Source organism: Tenrec ecaudatus, chromosome 3, assembly GCF_050624435.1.
Source record: "Tenrec ecaudatus isolate mTenEca1 chromosome 3, mTenEca1.hap1, whole genome shotgun sequence".
Classification (NCBI taxonomy): domain Eukaryota; kingdom Metazoa; phylum Chordata; class Mammalia; order Afrosoricida; family Tenrecidae; genus Tenrec; species Tenrec ecaudatus.
Window position 1 is genome coordinate 186,036,830 of NC_134532.1, and position 20,331 is coordinate 186,057,160.

At 38.2% G+C, this 20,331-nt stretch overlaps 1 protein-coding gene across 1 annotated transcript in view; it reads right to left on the minus strand.

Moving 5' to 3' along the window:
* The window catches only part of DTHD1 (death domain containing 1), a 228,966-nt gene extending 209,147 nt beyond the window's left edge, over nucleotides 1-19,819 (minus strand). The window contains exons 1-5 of the mRNA XM_075543590.1: nucleotides 19,549-19,819; nucleotides 16,752-17,361; nucleotides 12,902-13,232; nucleotides 7,819-7,998; nucleotides 5,406-5,650 (exon numbers count right to left, since the gene is read on the minus strand). Of these exons, the coding sequence (XP_075399705.1) occupies nucleotides 5,406-5,650; nucleotides 7,819-7,998; nucleotides 12,902-13,232; nucleotides 16,752-17,361; nucleotides 19,549-19,819 (1,637 nt within the window). The remainder of the gene's footprint in view (nucleotides 1-5,405; nucleotides 5,651-7,818; nucleotides 7,999-12,901; nucleotides 13,233-16,751; nucleotides 17,362-19,548) is intronic.
* Nucleotides 19,820-20,331: the final 512 nt, after the last annotated feature.

Below are 20,331 nucleotides of genomic sequence, written 5' to 3' on the forward strand. Positions count from 1 at the left end.
AATATTGATTTATTTCAGCGGTTGAATCATCATTGTATTTTGTCTAAGACACCATACACAATTTATTTAAGCTAAGAATATTTTCTAATCTTCAGTGCTAAAGTAGCTTATTATATGAAAATTATAAGGACTCAAATGTTAAAATGATCATTTTCAAAGTGAAAAATCAGGAGAAGTTGGAAAGAATAACCAGAGTCACTGTGCAACAATAACTACAGTGGACATTCCACCATTTCAGGGGCAGCATATGATCAAGAACCAATGGTGCTGAAGGAAGAAAACCAAGCTATATTGAAAGCATTATCCAAAAAAGATCATCCAGGAATTGATGGAGTATCATTTGAAATATTTCAACAAGCTGATGAAGCACTGTAAACACTCACTTGTCTGTCCCAGGAAATGTGGAAGACAGCTACTAGGTTAAATAACTAAAAGAGATCCTTATTTGTACCCATTCAAAAGAAAAGTGACCCAACAGATGCTAAAATTATAGAACAATGACATTAATATCACATACAAGTACAATGTTGCTGAAGATTATTCAACAACAATAGGGAGTAGCCAGAGTTTCAGGATGGATCCAGAAAAAGATATGGAACAAGGCATATGATCGGTGATGTCAAATGAAGGTTGGCTGAAAGCAAAGAATACCAAAAAAGATGTTTACTTGTGTTTTACTGACTGTGTCAAGACATCTGACTGTGCGAATCATAACACGGTGTGCATAACCTTGAGAAGAATGGGAATTCCAGAACACCTCATTGTGCTCAAGAGGAACTTACACATGGATCAAGGGGCACTCGTGTGAACAGAACAAAGAAATAGTGCATGATTTAAAACCAGGTTAGGTGTATATCAGGGTTGTAACCTCTCTCAATATTTTTTCAGTCTGTATTCTGAGCAAATCATCAAAGCATCTGGCTTAAATAAAGACGAATGTGGCATCAGAACCGGAAGAAAACTTATTAGCAGAAGTACACTATGAAAATGACACAATCTTGCTTGTTAAAAATGAGCAGGACTTGAAGCTCTTGCTGAAAAGATCAAGGGTTGTAGTATTCAAGATGGATTACTACTCAATGTAAAGACACTTCAACTCTGCACGAGTGGAACAATTGGTAACATCACAAGAAAAGGTTGAAGCTGTCATGAAATTTGTCTTGCTGGACCCACAATCAATCCTCCTGTAAGCAGCAGTCAAGAGATCAAAAGATGTGCTGCCTTAAGAAAAGCTGCTGCACAAGCCTCTTTGGCGTGTTGAAAGCATGGGTGCTCCTCTGAGGACTAAGGTGAGTCTAATCCAAGCCGTGGTGCCTCGACTGCCTAAGGCTCACGTGAACGTTGGATATTGAAAAGAGAAGACGGAAGACGAATCTTGAAATCTTTTGAATTGTGGTGCTGGAGAAGAACACCTAAAATACCACGACTGCTAAAAGGGTAAACGGATCTCTCTTGGAAGATGAACACCGAGTGCTCCTGAGAGGCAAGGATGTCCAGGCTTCTTTTATTTTTTTTTATTTATATTTTGGACATATTGTCAGGAGAGAACAGTTACTACAGAAGGACATCATGCTTGGTAAGTGGAAGGACAATGGAAACAGAAAGAACCTCAAGGACATGGATTGTCACCATGTCTGCAACAACGGGCTCACACGCATGGGAACAATTGGGAGGATGACATTTTCTCTCTTTTGCAATCTCCTGAGATATGATTGGGTACAGGCCCAGACCAGAGAAAATAGTTGGATGTTTCTAGAACCAATGAGAATGAGAATACAACGTATCAAAACTTGTGGGACACTGCAAAGGCAGTTATCAAAGGTAGCATGATATCATTAAATGCATATATGAAAAAGAAGAAAGACGTATGACAGATACGATAACACAAAACCTCCAACAACTAGAACAGAGTCAGCAGAACAACCCCTCTAATAGCAAGAGAAAAGAAATAATACAAATCAGGGCGGATTTAAACCAGTGGGAATACAAGAGAAAATGCAAAATATAAATCCAGCTAAAAGCTGGTTCGATGAAAGAATTTACAAAATTGACAGTCCTCTGGCAAAGCTTACCAGGATAGAAAGGAGCAAACATCAAAAGCCAGGATGAGGGATAAATCAGGGGCAATAACAACAGACCCCAATGAGATCAAAAGGATAATCACAAAGAACTATGAAGGTCTTTATTCTCATGAATTCGGAACATGGAAGAACCTCAACAAACCTATCACGAAAGAAGAAATAGAGAGGGTCATCAACAACCTACCAAAAAAAAAAAAAGCCCCAGGGCCAGATGGTTTCGCAGCAGAATTCTATTAAGTGTTCAGGGAAGAGTTGACACTGATCCTCCACAAAGTATTCCATAACATAGAGGCAGATGGCAAACTCCCAAATTCATTCTATGAAGTCAGCATTACTTTGATACCCAAACAGGGCAAAATCCCACAGGTATAGAGAATTACAGGCCAATATCTCTAATGAACATAGACGCAAAAATCCTTAACAAAATATTGGCCAATAGAATACAAAAATATATAAAACATATCATCTATCACGACCAGGTAGGATTCATCCCAGGGATGCAGGGATGGTTTAACATCCGAAAATCCATCAACATTAAACATAACATTGAGAAGAAAAAGGATAAAAACCTTATGATAATATCCATAGATGCAGAAAAAGCATTTGACAGCATCCAACACCCATTCCTAATGAAGACACTTATGAAGATAAGATTGGAAGTTAAGTTCCTCAGGCTATACAAGTTATCTATGAAAGACCAACAGCCAACATCATAGTCAATGGAGAAAAGACAAGAACAAAACCACTGAAAAAGCATACAAGACAAGGATGCCCTCTGTCCCCACTTCTATTCAATATCATTTGGAGATTCTGGCAGACAACATAAGACAGCGGAAGGAAGTCAAAGGGATCCAAATGGGAGAGGAGAAGGTGAAATTATAGCTATTTGCAGACGGCATGATCCTGTATATTGAAAACCCCAAAAGCTCCACAGCTGGAGTACTTATAGTGATAGAGGAATATGGAAGAGTAGCAGGATACAAGATCAACAAACAGAAGTCGGTGGGTTTTCTATACACATCCGACAGGGCCATGGAAGAGGAGATTAAGAAGAAAGTACACTTCACAGTAGCTAAGAACAAACTGAAATACCTAGGAATATATTTAACAAAAAATACTAAAGAGTTATACAAGGAAAACTATAAGGCCCTACTACAGGAAATCAAAAGCGACCTCCACAAATGGAAGAACAGCTCCTGCTCGTGGATTGGAGGACTAAACATAGTAACTATGACAGTCCTACCTAAAGTACTTTAGAAGTCCAATGCTATACCAATTCAAATGCCATCAACCTTCTTCAAAGAATTGGAATAAATGACCACCAATTTCATCTGGAGAAGGAAGAAACCCAGAATTAACAGAGAACTCCTCAAGAAGAAGGACACAGTTGGCTGACTCACCTTACTTGATTTTAATGCCTATTACACAGCTACAGTGGTCAAAACAGCATGGTACTGGCACAACAAACTCTCTGAACAATGTAAAAGAATAGAAAGCCCAAGAGTAAAATCATCAGCATGTAGACAACTGATCTTCGACAAGGGACCCAACATCATCAAGTGGGAAGCGGATGCCCCTTTTAACAAGTGGTGCTGGAAACAATGGATATCCACATGTAGAAAGATGAAACAAGATATTTACCTCATCCTATGCACAAGAATAAACTCAAGGCGGATCACAGACCTAGAAGTTAAACCCCAAACCATCAGGACCATCAAGGAGGGAATTGGGACTAACCTCAGAGCACTGGCCCAGGGAACTCATAGGCTCACGGCATTAGGGAAGGGTACACACACAGGTGAACTGGAAATCCACAAATGGGATTTAATAAGAATAAAGCACCTGTGCACCTCGAAAGACTTCACCAAGAGGGTGACAAGACAACCCACAGACTGGGAGAAGATTTTTAGTAGTGACGCATCAGACAAAGGGCTCATTACTAAAATTTAGCCCAGAAGCAACAAAGCCCACATGGAAGTAGCACACCAACATGTGTGATCATTAAGAGCCGAGGGGACCAGGTTTCTAATGTGGAGATTGATCAGTTTAACCATCCCACTGAGAATAAAATGAACCATCTCAGGAGCAGGAAAGGGAGGAATCTCACTACTACCTTCCAGGAGTAGAGTACAGCATTTGGACCCCAAGTTCCCTGTTCATTGAACCTGCTTCCCCAGAAAAAGAAATCTGTGACACCCTTTAAGTAGCAGAAAGGAAGCAGCAAAACCAAGGGCAGGTCAATGGCAGAGGAATGGATTTCTCCATTGAGTTCATGAAGCAGGAAAGGCAGGGCGTTTGCTTACAGAATAGAGTGCCGGTAGGCATTTAATTGAGAAAGCTGTTTTTTTCTGATCTATGGAGCAAGAATTGAGTTTATTTGGGATACGGTTTTTATTAGAATGATGTGCTCAAGACTTTTGGCATTTATTAACAGACCCAAAAGAGATGTGCAACATTGCCTGAGCAATGAATTATATGGCTGAGAGGCCAAGGAAGAGAGAAAGGCTTGTCTTTGTGCATGGCTGGGAAGAAGCTGTCCTTACCAAAGAACTATCTCTATCTCAAACATTTCTGATCCTGAATTATAACCCATTAACTTCACTGACAAGCCTATCTATATTCATATGATGTGAATCCTGTGTGACCATTGCTATGAATTATCAAAACCAACGGAGAAGTAGAAGGGAAGTTAGTGTCAGAACTGGAAAGGAAGATTTGAAAGCAGATCTGTGTCTGATCCTTGCTTCACAGGCATTGGCCTGGGGCTGATATGGGGGTTGATTCTCTTTCCCCTTTGTGAAATCAGAGCTCAAACACCATCAACCATGCACATATAAACAGACACATATTTATACAGGTATACACAATAGAGTATAGATGGGATTCCTCTTTAATATAAAAACTGGGCCAAGAAGAAAATCATCTATATGGCAAAAACCGATTGAATTCTATCTATTTTTGGGACTAACACATTACTACCTGTAATTTACATGTAAGTTGGTGACTACATTAGGAGAGAAAATTCTTAAGTATAGAAATTAAAATCACCATATTAGTTATATATCATACTACATTATTAAAATTGCTTTATCTTAAATTCCTTTAAAGCAATTATTAATTTTTATACATTTTCTACTTCTCTTTTGCATAATAACATTTACATTTCTTTCCAGCTAAAATTACAATCTTTTGTAGGTCCAAAATATTTCATTTCTAGATAAAATATAATATTTAAATGCCAGGTATTGGCTCACATTTTTAAAAAATCATACAGGTTTCTTTTCTGATCATCAAATCAATTAGGGGTATTAGGAACCTACTCACCGGTTGAGGTATAAAGGGGTGATCCTGTTGGTTGTAACACTAGTTGTGCTTTTATGGTCTATTTCAGAACTTAGCTTCTGTTTATCACGGTGTGGAGAACAAGGTAGGAATACAGTTACTGGCTTCTGAAAATGGCATGCTGATGGGTGCTTCATGTGAATCAGAGGGCTTGTAGATACGACTGAGTATGAAGTATCTTGCCTTGTTGTTAAATATGTCACCAGACAGGGGTCAATTGGTTGGACCTAGAAAAAGAAAAAAGATGTATTCATGTGCCTACTGTCATATTTTAATAACAGCAGATCTAAAGTATCAGCGTACCTATTTGACAATTCTCTGACAAGTTTATTAACATAATTTTATGTTCACATGCTTCCTTTAAAGTTTGCTCCCAACCACCCTAGACAACAGCACCATAGCATATTTGAAATAGATTTAAAATCCTTTGAATTTATTCAGCAGTAATTCCATGCATGCACTCAATTCATATTGCATATTCTCAAGGGAAGGACTCTTTTGTACGATGCATACCAGTTGGGTTTTCAGTCAAGTGTGACCCATAGGGACCCCACCTATTGCAAAGTAGAACTGTGTTTCATGGAGTTCTCAAGAAAGTAACATTTTTGGAAGTCGCTTGCCAGGCCTCTAGGTTAGGTTCTAACATCAGCCTTTCGATTAGAAGTGCTAGTACGTAACCGGAATCGTGGTTTGTCTTCCACCTACACACTAATGCACAAGCTGCCACCAGACAACAAAGAGACAGATGGGAGGTGCATTCCAATATCAACAAAAAATGAAAGAAAAGAGATTCAAACAATAGGGACATACAGATCCTGGTGCCACTTGGAATATATATGAGGGGGCTTCAAAAAGTTCATGAAACTTTCCATTATCTTTTACTTCCATTTTTCTACAAAATTTTTGAAGCTCCTATATATAGATGATGGATAGGTATGTAGGTAGGTAGGTAGGTTGTTAGACTGATACATGATAGATATATAAATGGAAGATTATTTTCATTGTTGTTGTTATTAGATGCTATCAAGTTGGTTCCAACCCAGAGTGAACCTGTGCACAACCAACAAAACATAGTCCAGTCCTGAGCCACCTTCATAATTGATAGCTATGTGATATGTTATAAAATGCTGAGTAACATTCTTAATGATAAGCAATACAATGACCTGGTAAACAAAATCCGTGTATTACACATACACACCTATAAGAACCACAATTGAGATGTAGGAAAATTTGAATGTAGACCATCAAACAGTGTTGTATTCATAGTTAAGTTCTCAGTTTTAACCAGTGCATTATGCTTGTGGATGAGAATGCCCCTTTCTTAAGGGGAGCTGAACTATTTGGGGTTGCAGTATCTTGATGTCTGACTATGATGAAGTTGAAGATAGATGAATATGTACAGAGAGAAAAATATGAAGCAAATGACTCAAAAGGTAGCAAGCACTGTTATCACGTTGTTTCTGTTCCCTTTATGTTTCATCGCTTAACTTTGAAAGTTTACACAATAAAAAAAATGTTTGGGTACTATATATCTTCAAGATCTAACTTCTTTAATATTTATTAACATGTGTTGATTAAGTTTACTTTGAGACACTTAAATAAGGTGTATAGGGAAATTGGTCAAATCCATATTCTATTAGTTTGTCAAAGAACACACAATCTGAGCCTCCTTAGAAAATTCTTTCTAAAATCTGGGTTCCTTGTTCTATGTTGTAAATAGCTGAAAAATATTCTTAATCCTAGGCAACAAAATGACCTAGAAAACTGAATGGACATTTTGCATAATTTCTAATTAGAACTATTGTTAGATTAAGTGATCTTTGGAAACTGGAAAAACAGACTATATTTATTTAACTATTTCCTCTCACATACCATTGGTTAATAATAACAGTAGTGAAAATTTTTCCAAAATAGAAAAATTCATGGGGAATATTTATGAATAAAGTATTTCATAAATGTTTTATGCTTTATAAAACATTTTGCATTTAATTATTTGTCATTACCAGTTATAAAAATATACTGGGGAAAAAAGTGCAAAAGAGTTGAAGATAGAAAATCAAAGAATATTATTTAAGGAAATAAATCTTTTAAAATTAACATTCTACTTTGTATCTACTTTGTGAATAATGTTTATACATATTCAATTCTAATGTTTTATAATTAAATAAAGCCAAATATCTATCACTATAAATACTTTAATTATTTATACTTCATTACCTTTCATACAAATCATAAATGAAAGACTCAGTGTTTCATCTGCACTGTTATGATTGATCATATAAAAGAAAGACTCATCTATTGTTATATTAAGAGTTTGAATCTTCTTCATCCTTCAGTACCATGCTCAATGGTTCCACAATATCGAATCTACACCTCAGCAGTTGTTAATGGTTACCTTTAATTGCACAAGCACTGATGAGATGAAAACTCCCGGGGGGTAATTCAAGGTTATCCGAGAATCCATGCTTGGTTTAAGAGTGGAGCCTTTCTTTGTCACGGTGAAATACTCTTTCTTTAAACAGGACACCACAGAAAAGATGCCCAGTTTGTAAACTTTCACTTCAGCACAGGTCCCCTGAATGGATAAAAACATATTAGAATAAACCATAACGCTGCTTGGATATCAGCACATGTTTCATATGCTCTTTGGACTTAGAAAAACATGTTTGCTGTCCACGCCCTCCCCTGTCATTCGACAGAGTCCACTAACCCACAAGGATGATCTGTCCACATGGTGACAGTGATATGTCTTTAACTGTCAAGTCAATGCTGACTCACGGTGAACCCAAGCTCAGAACAAAATGGTGTCTGATCCTGTGCCATCTTCACGACCAGTTACACATTGAACCACTGCAATTCCCAGCGTTTTCACCGGCTGATTTCAGAAGTAGATCCCCAGCTGCTTAGTAGTCTGTAAGCTCCACAGAAACCTGTTCATCATCATAGCAACACACACACTTCCACTGACAGAAGAAAGTGTTTATGGTGAATTGACTGGAAATCGAAAACCAGTTATCCCACAGGACGGCGAGTACACCACCCTTGTCCCTGACATGAATGTCCACGTAGATTCTTAGCTATTTCTCATATGTGCACTATAGAAAAGAGAAAAATCGGAGTATTTCCAAGTTGTCATCTAATGAACAGTCATAAACAGTGTTTGCATAAATACAAATTGCTTCTTGAATTCTAAACTCCTTTAATCAGAAAGGCCTTGACATTTCTTGACTCAAGAAATTTTAGGGAATTCCAAGGACTAAAAATTCATCGTTTGGGTAATGTACTCTAATGTTAGCACCCATACTGTCTGCAAAGTTTCCTTTCTGAAAATTCACACTCTGTAGGGGTCCTGTGATCAGCGCTGGTGGTCATGGTGATGGAGTGTTAGGCTGCTAACAGCAAGGTCAGCAGTTCCAGCTCACTCAGCATTCCTTGTCTACTCTGGCAAAGATGTACAGTCTTGGAAACCCTAAGGTACGTTCTACTCTGCCCTTGGTTATTGTTGTTGTTAGGGGCCATCGAGTCAGCTCTGACCCATAGCGGCCCGATGCACAGCAGAATGAAACACTGCCTGGTCCTGACTATTGCTCTTCTGTCCTTTAGGGTTGGGGTTGATTTAGTGGTAATGGATTTTGTTTGGGGTACTGAAATAAAAGTTATTTTCTCTGTGGATGACTACTGAGATATTTTTTTTAGTTTCTTTTTATTCCATAAGATTTAAATTTCTAATGCATATATGCAGATACCACTCAAGCTCCTTTATCACGCAAAAGGGAGTTGAGTACACAAATGAAAACAAAATGATCAACACGTATAATCACCAAAGCTTAAAATGAGGAGGAAGAGTTAGACATAATTTGATCTATTCATATGCTTCCCCAAACACCAGGCAGGCTCCACCCCAGCATGAGTGGATAATTATGTATGTACACACACACACACTTCCAGGACAAACCCATGGAAAATAATCTCTCATTTGAAAGCTGACTAAAAAGAGATTTCACAATATCACTGCAGGAATCTATTGTTGGGAGAATCCAGTGCATGGTGGACGCTGTGCATTGGCTGTCAGGAAACTTGAGAGACAAGAAAGGAAGGTTTTCAGGGACCTGCTCATGGTTCTCGTGCTACAGTGTGGGAACCACACGTAGCAGGTGTTGACGAGCCCCGAAGGTTTTCAGGCCAGGAAATATCATGAACAGAACTCTGACGGTGATTTCTCTGACTCCAGAATTAGAATGCTTAAATGTGATGTGACCCACATAAAATGTTTGGAAGGAATCCAGACTTTAAATTTTCTTAAACTAAAAATAGGGACAACCCTAAACATTAGAGCACAGCAGAACATTAAAGAGAAAAGTAGAAGCCATTATTTTGCACTGTTGATGATTTTTTAGTTTTTCATTTGCCTTGGCTATCCATTTATCTATTTACTGAGTACCTTTAGTACCCATTTTATGGATGTCTACATGTATCTTTTTATCATGACAAATAAACTAGCCACGATTAAAAAGCCCCATTCAAAGGAAGTCCTAGCCAGGCTATTATAGACCACATAGACTTCATATAACATATATTTAGTTTTGTAAATGGAACTGTATCATTAGATCAAGTTTTGCTCTCACAATCTATTGTCTAAACTTTATTATGACTCAGATAAAAATTCAGAAAAGGAAAAGATGTATTAGATTTCCTGCATCCATCCAAATCCTTATATTTATGCCTCACCCTCTTCAAATAATGACTGTATACAGCTAGCTTAAGAAGACAACTATTTTAAGAGTTTAGAAATACATTCATTAGGAGTGACAAAAATTTGAAAGTGAACAGTATTAATATATAACATGTTGAACATATGTAATGCCACTGAATTGTACACATAAATATTGTTGACACGACAAATATTTGGTGGCATGTGTTTTACCACAAGAAAAATAAAAGTTCAATGGCCTACAGACAGGGTGGAGTACTCAGGAGGCAAGGTAAACACGGGCTTTCCTGTGCTCACTTACTCATCTGTACTGAACGATTTTACCTGGGGGTGGGGGCGGGGGTCACAAAAATCTGTGTTTTAGGGTTAGGAGAGAGACACATATCAGCCATATCTAGAAGCAGGGGCTCTGATGTACAGACCCAATACAAAAAGTAGTCACTATATTTAAGTAGGCACAGTAGCACAGGCTATTTTTGCTTATTGGGTAATCTGATACTATAGGAATAATATGTTAAATATTAATTCCTATCAAATCTATGCAAAGGTCAATAACTGTGTATTGTCTCTGTTTCTAACCTATGTATTCTCCATTGAGGAACAGAACAAGAGAATACTGCATGATTGAAGGTGTATGACAGGTTTGTAATCTCTCACCACACTTACTCATCTGAATGCTGAGCAAATCATCAGCGAAACTTGACGATAGGGACAAAAATGTGGCATCAGGATTGGAAGATGGCTTACTAACCACCTGCAATATGCTGATGACACCACCTTGCTCACTGAAAGTGAGGAAGGCTGAAAGCACTTGCTCATGAAGATCAAGAATTGCAGCCTTCAGTATGGATCACAACTCAAGGTGAAGAAGACCAAATGAACCAATAAGTGACATCATGACAGAGAAAAGGTTGAATTTGTCAAAGATTGTATCTTGCTCGGACCCACACTATTGTTCATGGAAGCAGCAGTCAAGAGATCAAAAGAAGAATTGCATTTCCTAATTTACCTAAATCTGCTGCACTAGACCATTTTAGAGTGTTGAAAAGCAAGGATTTTTCTTTGAGGACTAAGGTACACCTGAACCAAGTCATGAAGTTTTTAGTTGCCTCATGAGATAGTTAAGGTTTATTGTGCCAACCTGGCCAAAAAACACGTGGGATTAATTGAAGGGTGGAGAGATAAATGACTTGGTGAGCCTCCCCTTTCTTGTTCTCAGGTCTCTTACTCTCTGATGGTCAGACCAGGGTGCAGCTGGCTTAGCCAGTTCTGTGCTTCAGCTGCCAAGGTTCATTTTCTGTGAGACATCCCTGAGGAGAAGCCACATGGACCTACCCTGATACAGCCCTGGGTGCTGGAGCAGCTTTCTGGAGACCCCTGCCAGCACTGAGATGCTTACACGCTCACTGATTCAGCTTTCCTCCTGCAGTCGGCATCATTGCCTGCATTGTATGAGATTAAGGAGGACTTTGTAGATTGGTGTCAGACATATGGATTAATGTTTGACTTATGGGCTTGGGAAGCACTGGGTTGAGATGCTTTCTTAATGTACACTTACCCTTTATATAAACCCTCATATACATATGAGTTTCTGTGGATTTGTTTCTCTAGTCTATCCAGACTAACACACTTCATATGCATGTGGAAGTTGGACACTGAATAAGGAAGATCAAAGAAGAATGGACGCCTTTCAGTTGTATTGTTGTTGAAGAATACTGAAAGTACCATGGACTGCCAAAGGGACAAACAAGTCTATTTTGGAAGAAGTAGAGCCAGATCGCTTCTTAAAGGCAAGGTTGGTGAGACTTCATGTTACATATTTTGGACATGTTGTCTAGAGAGACCAGTCCTGAAGAAAGACATCATGCTTGGTAAAGTAGAGGGGCAGCATACAAGGGAATTTCTCAAGGAGATGTATTGACAGTGGCTGCAACAATGGGCTTAAGCATAAGAACAAATTTTGAGGATGGTGCAGGACCAAGCAGTGCTTTGTGTGGTTGTGCAAAAGGTTGTTATGGATCAGAACCAACTCAATGACACCTAAGAACAGGCTTCCTTTGATCTTTTTATGTATGTTATCTCATTTAATCCTTACACACTAATCAGATAAGCACTATTATTTTATTCAATTTTCAAATAAAGACATTGAGTGACAGCAAGCATAAATAACTTCTCTAGGTTTTCATAGCAAAAAAACATAGCAATTAATTTTCAACCCAGTTAATCTGCCCTGACAATTCACTTGCTAAATAATACAGACATTATTTTCCATGTACAAACTAACTTCTATTTACATATTTAAATTTCTCACAGACTTACACCACACACACACACACACACACACACACACACACATTTAACTTACTTTTTTATTTTTATTTGTTTACATATTTTCTCAAACCAGGAATGATTGCAATTAAAGTTGTTACACCTTGGCATTTTTAACAATTTAGAGTTCAGACCAGAAATCCCTCATATTTGAAATGGTGGTCTAACACTAGTCTACAGCATGAGTTCCTGGGCCACAAAGCTGGTTTTGTTTCCCAGAGTCAAACAATAGCATTTTCAATGAAAAATGAAAAACCGAATCTTCAGTCAGTTATTTCCACCCTTTATGTGGATGATCAAAAAGCATGAGTGCACTGTCCTAAATCTACTTCCATTTGTTACCAATGAGGAATTCTCTTAGCATTATCATCACGTAATCTAAGTAAGATTTAGAAGAGGAATCAAGCAGCAAGTGTTGACAGACCAAGGACATACCAACCTTATAACTTCCTCTTGGGCCTTCTATTGCATTGGGGGTAAGATAACTTGATTGAAGACTTAGGTCTGACACTTTCACCATGACAGCTCTGTAGTTTCCCCTGTAGCGTGCAGTAAATGGGATTGCAATGCGTATTGGAAATGGGATGCTCTGGTCCTGAGCTGAGAACTCAATGGTAATGACATTACTGATCAATTCTTCATTCTCATTAACTATTAAAGAACTCATGCTATTAATTATTCGGCATTCTAGTTGTTGTAAGACAAATGATGGTGCCGTAATAAAGCAAGACACTTGGGGTCCAGTTTCATCACTCAACACATCAAGAAACCTGCAGAGGAAAGAATGCAATTTTTAAAACTTACCTCTGACTTAGCTTAAAATTATAAACACGATATTTTCATCACCTTCATATAAATTTGTGTGACTTCTCCCACAATTCTTCCCCTTATTTATGTAATTTTGGGCAAGATACTGAATCTTTCCGTGCCAGTTTCCTCAACTGTAAAATAGTGATAAAATGTAGCTATTTCCTAGGCAACTGTGTTAAATGAACTATTATATGTTAACGTCTTAGAAAGTAGTACCTGGCACATAGTGGGTGTTATATATGTCTACTATTATTCATATCATTGTTATTATTTAAGTATTATTAATTAAGTATTTATTAAGTATTATTTATTCATTCCTGTGTGGTCACTTCACAACATAAAAGTTGCTAGCTGCTTGATAAGCCTAGAGCTAATCCCTGAGTGAGGAGCCCTGGTGGTGTAGGGCTCGGGGTTGAGTTACCAACCTCCTGGTCGCAGTTCAAAGTTCAAAGCCACCAGAAGCTTCAAGGGAGAAAGACTAGATTTTCTACTCCTGCAAACAGTTACAGTCTCATAAAACCATAGGGGTCCCTATGAGCCAGAAATGACTGGAGGACAATGAGTTTGGTGTTTTTGGAACACCTGAATATTTTCCTAAGCTTGGTGAAATGGGAATCAAATATATGATATTGGCTTGTTTGAATATATTAGATTAAATGATAGTAGTTATTAAAATTAAAATTTTAATAATGCCTAGAAATTTCTACAAGTATTATTCATTTACAATTAATCATACTAATTAGAAATAAGAATATTTACAAACCTCAAAAAAATTAATTCAAAAGTCTTATTTTGACCATTAATTTTCTTCTTGATTTTTATCAACTTTGCAAAAATTGTCAGTCTTATAAATTTGAATTTGAAATCTATCATTTATACATTGTTTCACATTAGTAATTAATTATAATGATTAAATTAATAATTATTTCATTGTTTTGTACAGACCAAGTTTTAGGATACATATTATTTCATTGCATCTTTATGCCTATGTTGTCATGTAGGCACAACCATCATCATCATTTTGCAGGTAAGGAAACTGAGGCTTAGACAATCTAACTTGCTAAAAATCACACAGCTGTTAAGTTGTAGAACCAATACAATTTACCTAACTTTAATACCAATGATCAAATTCTGAAATATAATATCATACTTCCTTAATCATTCCTAGGAACTGATTTCTTTATAAATCCAAAATGAAACTAATGCCTACTTCACAAGAGTGTGGCTGGTGAGGGAAATAAAATCTCTCATACTGGCTTCACACATAACTGGTGAAAAATAAATGTTAGATCTCAACATTACAATGATCAATTTGAGTTTCTCCTCTTGTTACCTCTTAGAGAAATGATTGAAATAAAGGCTATGTAAATGGGAAATAAGAACTTCTATAACCCGTTTTAGAATACTAATAACCAGCTGAAGAGTGTTCATGTGTTAGCTATTTTTCAATCACTGAGAAATTTATTTTTATGGCTCACATGGCATAAAAATCTAAAATATATGTGGCAGATGCAGAGAGAGCCAAGTATTTATGTTTACAACACTGACTCGCAAAGATGAGAGAAATAGAAGGAAGGCATCAACTTATGGTGTGGCTCAAGAATCTCAGATGATGGTGATAATGGTGAATCACACAATGAGAAATCTTATTTGAAAGGAATTATGTGATGTCCCAACCTTGTATGATCTCAAGGATGACACCTCTGAGGTTTCTAAAGACCTGTGGCCTAGAAACCATCTCAACAAATACTTGCTTCTTCCAGAAAGCTCCAGGTGAAGAGGGGCAAGTAGACCGGCAAATGCTTCCTTTCTCTTAGTGGAGATCAAATACACCTTGTCCAGCTTCTAGAATAATCACATTGTTTTATTCTAGTCTTGCTTGCTCCTAAAGTGTGTACACACGAGGACAGCCATCGTTAAGAGTGACAGGCTTGTTTGACAAAGCAACCCAAGGGAGGAATCACAGTAGATTCAGAACAGGGCTTTGCTCATGACATGAATCTTTTATGTGGTACGATGCCTTCCTCGCCGGAGGGAGTACAATGACTTGTCATCATTTTAAATACGCAAGCCAAGCAAGAGTGGTTTCATGCCAGGAAGAGAGCTGGGCCTTAGGAAACACCGAAAGAAGTGTTGGGGAGGGGTTTGAGCACTGACTCATTCCTGGATGCTTTGAGTCATTTCTGAGTGTGAGCATACATACAAAGTATTATTGTTTTGTTTTTTTCAAATGAAACAGATAACCACGGATTGATTTTCGAAGCAACACTTTTTCAGACTGTGGAGGGCTCCATACATTGAATGTCCTCATATTGCTGTGACTGTCACAGAACTATGGATTCTCGGGCCTGTAGGGACACCACCCCTGGAGTAGCCAACACTTTGGTTCAGTAGATGGCTAGAGACTAGGCTGAGAGCACAGGCTCAGTGAAGGATGGTTTTTGGGAAGTATTATTCTACTTCAGAAAGAGGAAGAGGGAGTGAGGGCTGGCAGTGAGTGGGAGGGGAGGAAAGTGGAGGCCAAGTTGAGAATGAAACTAACACGCCAACATTTAGCTGAGTGAGAAAATCAGCAGAGTGGCTTGGTACTTGGCTTTTTACTTTACCAACTAATTCTAAGAGCTATGTATGATTTCTACAAAATAGAGAAAGAAGGTAAGAAATTAATCAAGTTGCCCAGAATTATGGAACTAGTATTTAATAAAATATGAAATATAACTTAAGTCCTCCTGACAGATATAGGTGTGTGTTTGTGTGTAGCTATATATGCATATTACTGTTCCTCTATATATGTGTGTATTGTTATTTACTATTCCTCATTTCTTCTATGGGTATTATGTTTGCCTAGAAAATTATAATTTTCTAATATTTTTATTTGAACATACAGGGAATTATTACACAGGTGTATGAGGGATGAAAGCCATAACACAGGTCAGTTATTCTTACTTCTTTAAGTCTGCAATTATCTCCAAAAAGATAAAATGAGTATGAACATAGTCATTCAGTTTGAAGAACCTCCCACGGCTTATCTGTGAAGCCCCAGAGTTCTAGAAACATCGGTTGACAGCTCATGATGATCTTCTTGGGAATATAAATAAAATTAAAACTATTTCCTAATTTCTGAGAACCCTGCATACTCTTAGTTTTATCTCCTTATAATAGATAGAGAAGTAGTGATTTATGGAAAGTGTTCATGTGCAAGGTAGTTTTATACTTTAGCCTCTTTCTTATCTAGTCAATTCTTCCTCTCTGTAAAGAGACATGTTTGCTTCCTAAAGCTATAAGATAAGCAATATTAGTATTAGCAGCCACTTGAACTTTAAGGGGTAGTTCAAACTGCATTGCTGATTCCGAAGAGCTTTGGAGAACATGGAAAGGAAATATAAGCTGTTCTCCAAGTTTAAGTACTATGTGTTCTAACTAGAAAAGCACACATATAAATAGGTACATATAATCCCCTTCCCATTGCATTTACTTACTCCTTTTCCATTATGCCTTTCTCTGTGTTTTTACACTCTGAGTCACTGGGAAGAAAACGATTCACATAGTTGGTAAAGCCATTCCATGTGATTGAGGATGTAGTCATCTCTTCTCTTTGGTTTTCTGAAATCTCTTGAATTTCTCCTTCTGTTGTCTGGCTTATGTCATGAATCTCTTCCTTGTTTTCATTGATGTTCCCAGCAGTCATGTGGTCTATTTGTTTATCATCTTCATTTTCTGCTTTATCTGGGCACATTTTGTTCCGTGGCTCTTCTTGTCCTGTCACATTTCCACTCAATGATGTGTTGTCCTCTTTTTCCATTAATTCTGAACTCAAGTGTGGTTTATTTAACTGACCCTGGTTCATGTAATGATTTTCCTCCCCACTTGGGGGGGAAACAGTAGCAGCTTCTATGACATCTAGCTGCCCACTTCCAGCATGGTCTGCTGTTTTGGTATCTTGAATGACAGGCATTGTCTCTAGTGGAGTACATTCATCATGCATGCCATATAAATTACACATCTCCTTTTCTTCTCTCTTTAAAAGTGTAGCTGTCTTCCCCAAATATCCATTTATTCTCACGAGGCAGTCTCTGACAGGAATGATTTCTACACACACACACACACACACACACACACACACACACACACACACACACAAAGAAAGAATAAATATCAAACTAAGTCCATTTATATTTCTGTACTGATCCTTGATGGTGTTAGAAATTTCAACAAAAACAAAGAAAACATTTATCATGCATTTAAGTCAATCTCCTTCCTGAAAGCAAAGCCATTTGTATTACTCTTACATGTGAGTGACATTTCTAGGAATGAAGGCATCTAGGAATGGGGAGCAAATCACATTTTAAGGTAGCTGCTGTTGGCTGCAAGAGTCAAATTGTACTCCTGTCCCCCTCCCCCCATTTGGGTCGAGCAGAATTGTTTCGAAGCACCTTCAAGAAGCGTCTGGTCAGGGCTGTCCTACAGGGCGCCTCGGGGTGGGTTTAAGCTTTCATTTTTTAAGCTAAGAGTCAAGACCTTAACCGAATGCACCATTAAGTGCTCCCTGCAAGACAGTTGAAGAGAGTAAATATAACTCCTCTTGTTCACAGGAGTATTCTGGATATTTGAAAACAAGCATCATGAATCCCTGGACTTCTGTTGGGACAGTGGATGAGCACTCGGCTGCTAAGAAAAGGCCCCCAGTTTGAACCCAGCATCCTCTCCAGGGGGAACAGATGGGGCAGTCTCTTGTATAATTGATGACAGCCTGGAAGCACTATGGAACAGTTCTACTCTGATCGCTAGGGTTGCTATGTGTGAGAATGTGTGAGAATGGAACCGATAAGATTTTACGTGAGACTTTTCAACTGAAGTCCACATCACCCTGAATCATTCTTCCTTTGGTCCTATTTGATGAACTCTTTCTTCTCTGGCTGTACTTTATTATGAATAATCCACTTAAATATTGGGCCCCAAACTTAACACTCTGCATTAATTTTAACTGAAGGAATGCCATAGTTACATTATTTCTGCTGGATTGGAGGTGAATGGTCTATTGGCTGCTGTGAAAGTTGAATTTTGGTTTATATTATGCCTCCTTCTGATCTTAACATCATGGACAATTATCAAAGGATATCTCTGATCATGTCAGTTCTCTGATCAGAACATGTAATAGCTAATAAGGACTTTCAAATTAACCAAGTCTCTTCACTTTGGTGTAAACTCTCACCCCATTGTGATCCACTCTCTAACTTACAGTTCCATCCTCTCCGTTTCTTCATCTCTCTTCTTGAGATAGCAGAGGCTACATTGCTAGCTGAGCACCTCACCAACCCTTAAACCCAATCTTAACTAAAGAATATGTGATTTAAGACTGTGGCTCAGTGCTATTAGATTCCTCATCAAATTATCTTTCACTAGTCTGGGCTTGTCTTGGCGCTGTAGTCCTGACGATTTGTGTTTGCAATCCCTGTCTTTATTTTGAACGCCTGTTCTGGTGACTGGGAAGCGGAGTTCTTCTAGGCAAAATTGTAATTATCTCCAGAGACGAAGTACCTTATTTTGAGTTTCAACTGGTGGGCTCTCTGTCATACTACCTTTGAACAGATGTCACCGGTGCTTTGCTTTCAAGATTGAATTGCTTAACCTCATCTCCCATTGATTCATGGTGGATAGGACCTAGCCAATGTCCTTACCACTGCTATTTTGAGTCAGTTTTCATGATGGCATCTACCTTTGTGCTCTTATAATCTGGCATGTTCCCTACATACCTTGTTACTCTTGTCTTAGATTTTTTTTGTCAGCATCCGTAATTGGATTTTCCCATCTTATTTTACAAAGAGTAATGGGAAGTCTAATTCCATGTCCCAGAATATCATAGTCTTCCCAGTATTTTTTAAAATTTGGATTTACACAAAAATAAATCTGGTGGCAAAATATTCTATTGCTATCTTGGTAAATTTCTTTTTCTTAACTTGGCCTATTCTTTCCTATTTTTAAGCCTTGGATCCTGCTAATAATACCTCTGCCTGGAATGTTCTTTCAAGAGTCCCAGTTTCCAGCTGCAAAATTCCTATTCATTGTTGAAGCTTCAGTTTAAATATCACATGTGTGTCAGCAAAATTTTCTACACTGCCTCTGAAGACAACTGTCTCAAGATCCTTTGGGTTATTGTACCTTTGCCTCATCTTATTTCCATGCTGGCCCTTACCTTTGTGGGCACCTTAGTTCCCCCTCAGACTGGCTACTCAATCAGCATTTCTTTGGCAAAGACTAAATCAGAGAAATACTTGCCCTTCCTCCAGCTGCACGGGCTCTCCTTGTCAAGCAGTGCCTGCAGATGCTGGCAGGTGGAGTGCACGGTCCCTGCTGTGTGCTCCAAAAGTTGGTGAAGGGCTCCACTGAGATCTTGACCCACAAAGGCCACTGTGGCTAGCCAAGTAGCCACACCGGTCTCTTCATAAAAATCATTGCCAAGGACAGCCTGCTTCAGCACCAGGTTTTGTCTCCAAATCTGCTTCAGTATTTGACCTAGTTTACCTGAGCCCATGTCTTCTGTATCCATTTTAGGCTCCAAAATTGGTATGCTTCTTTCTTGCCAGCAGAGCCTAGAGGTTTAGCAAATTCAAACCTGGCAATGGTTATTTCTCCTAAAATCTAGGAGATGGTCCAAATCATCTGGCCGAGCATTTCCCCGAAAATCAATAGTTTATTCAGCTTGTTGTTGGCCTCTGAGAAGTTACTAGGTGACCAGAGGAGGGGCCTTTCAGCACCTGGGTGCCATTGTGTACAGACTAGATTAATCACTGGAATAAACTTAGTTCATAAAACCCAACTCTGTGTAGGTTTCACTAGACTCTGGAAGGTCAATGCAATTTTTGGAACAGTTGACCAACAGATTCTATGATAGGATGAGATGTTTACTGGTCAAAAGTGAGCAGGTTCTAAACTCTTCCTAGCTAAGCTTCTAGGTGATACTTATAAATATTGATAAGCGGGCAAGTCAACTAGTATTGCTACTTGGGGGCTGATACATAAGTGCACAGGTTTAATCCAAACAGCGCATGCGTAAGTGTC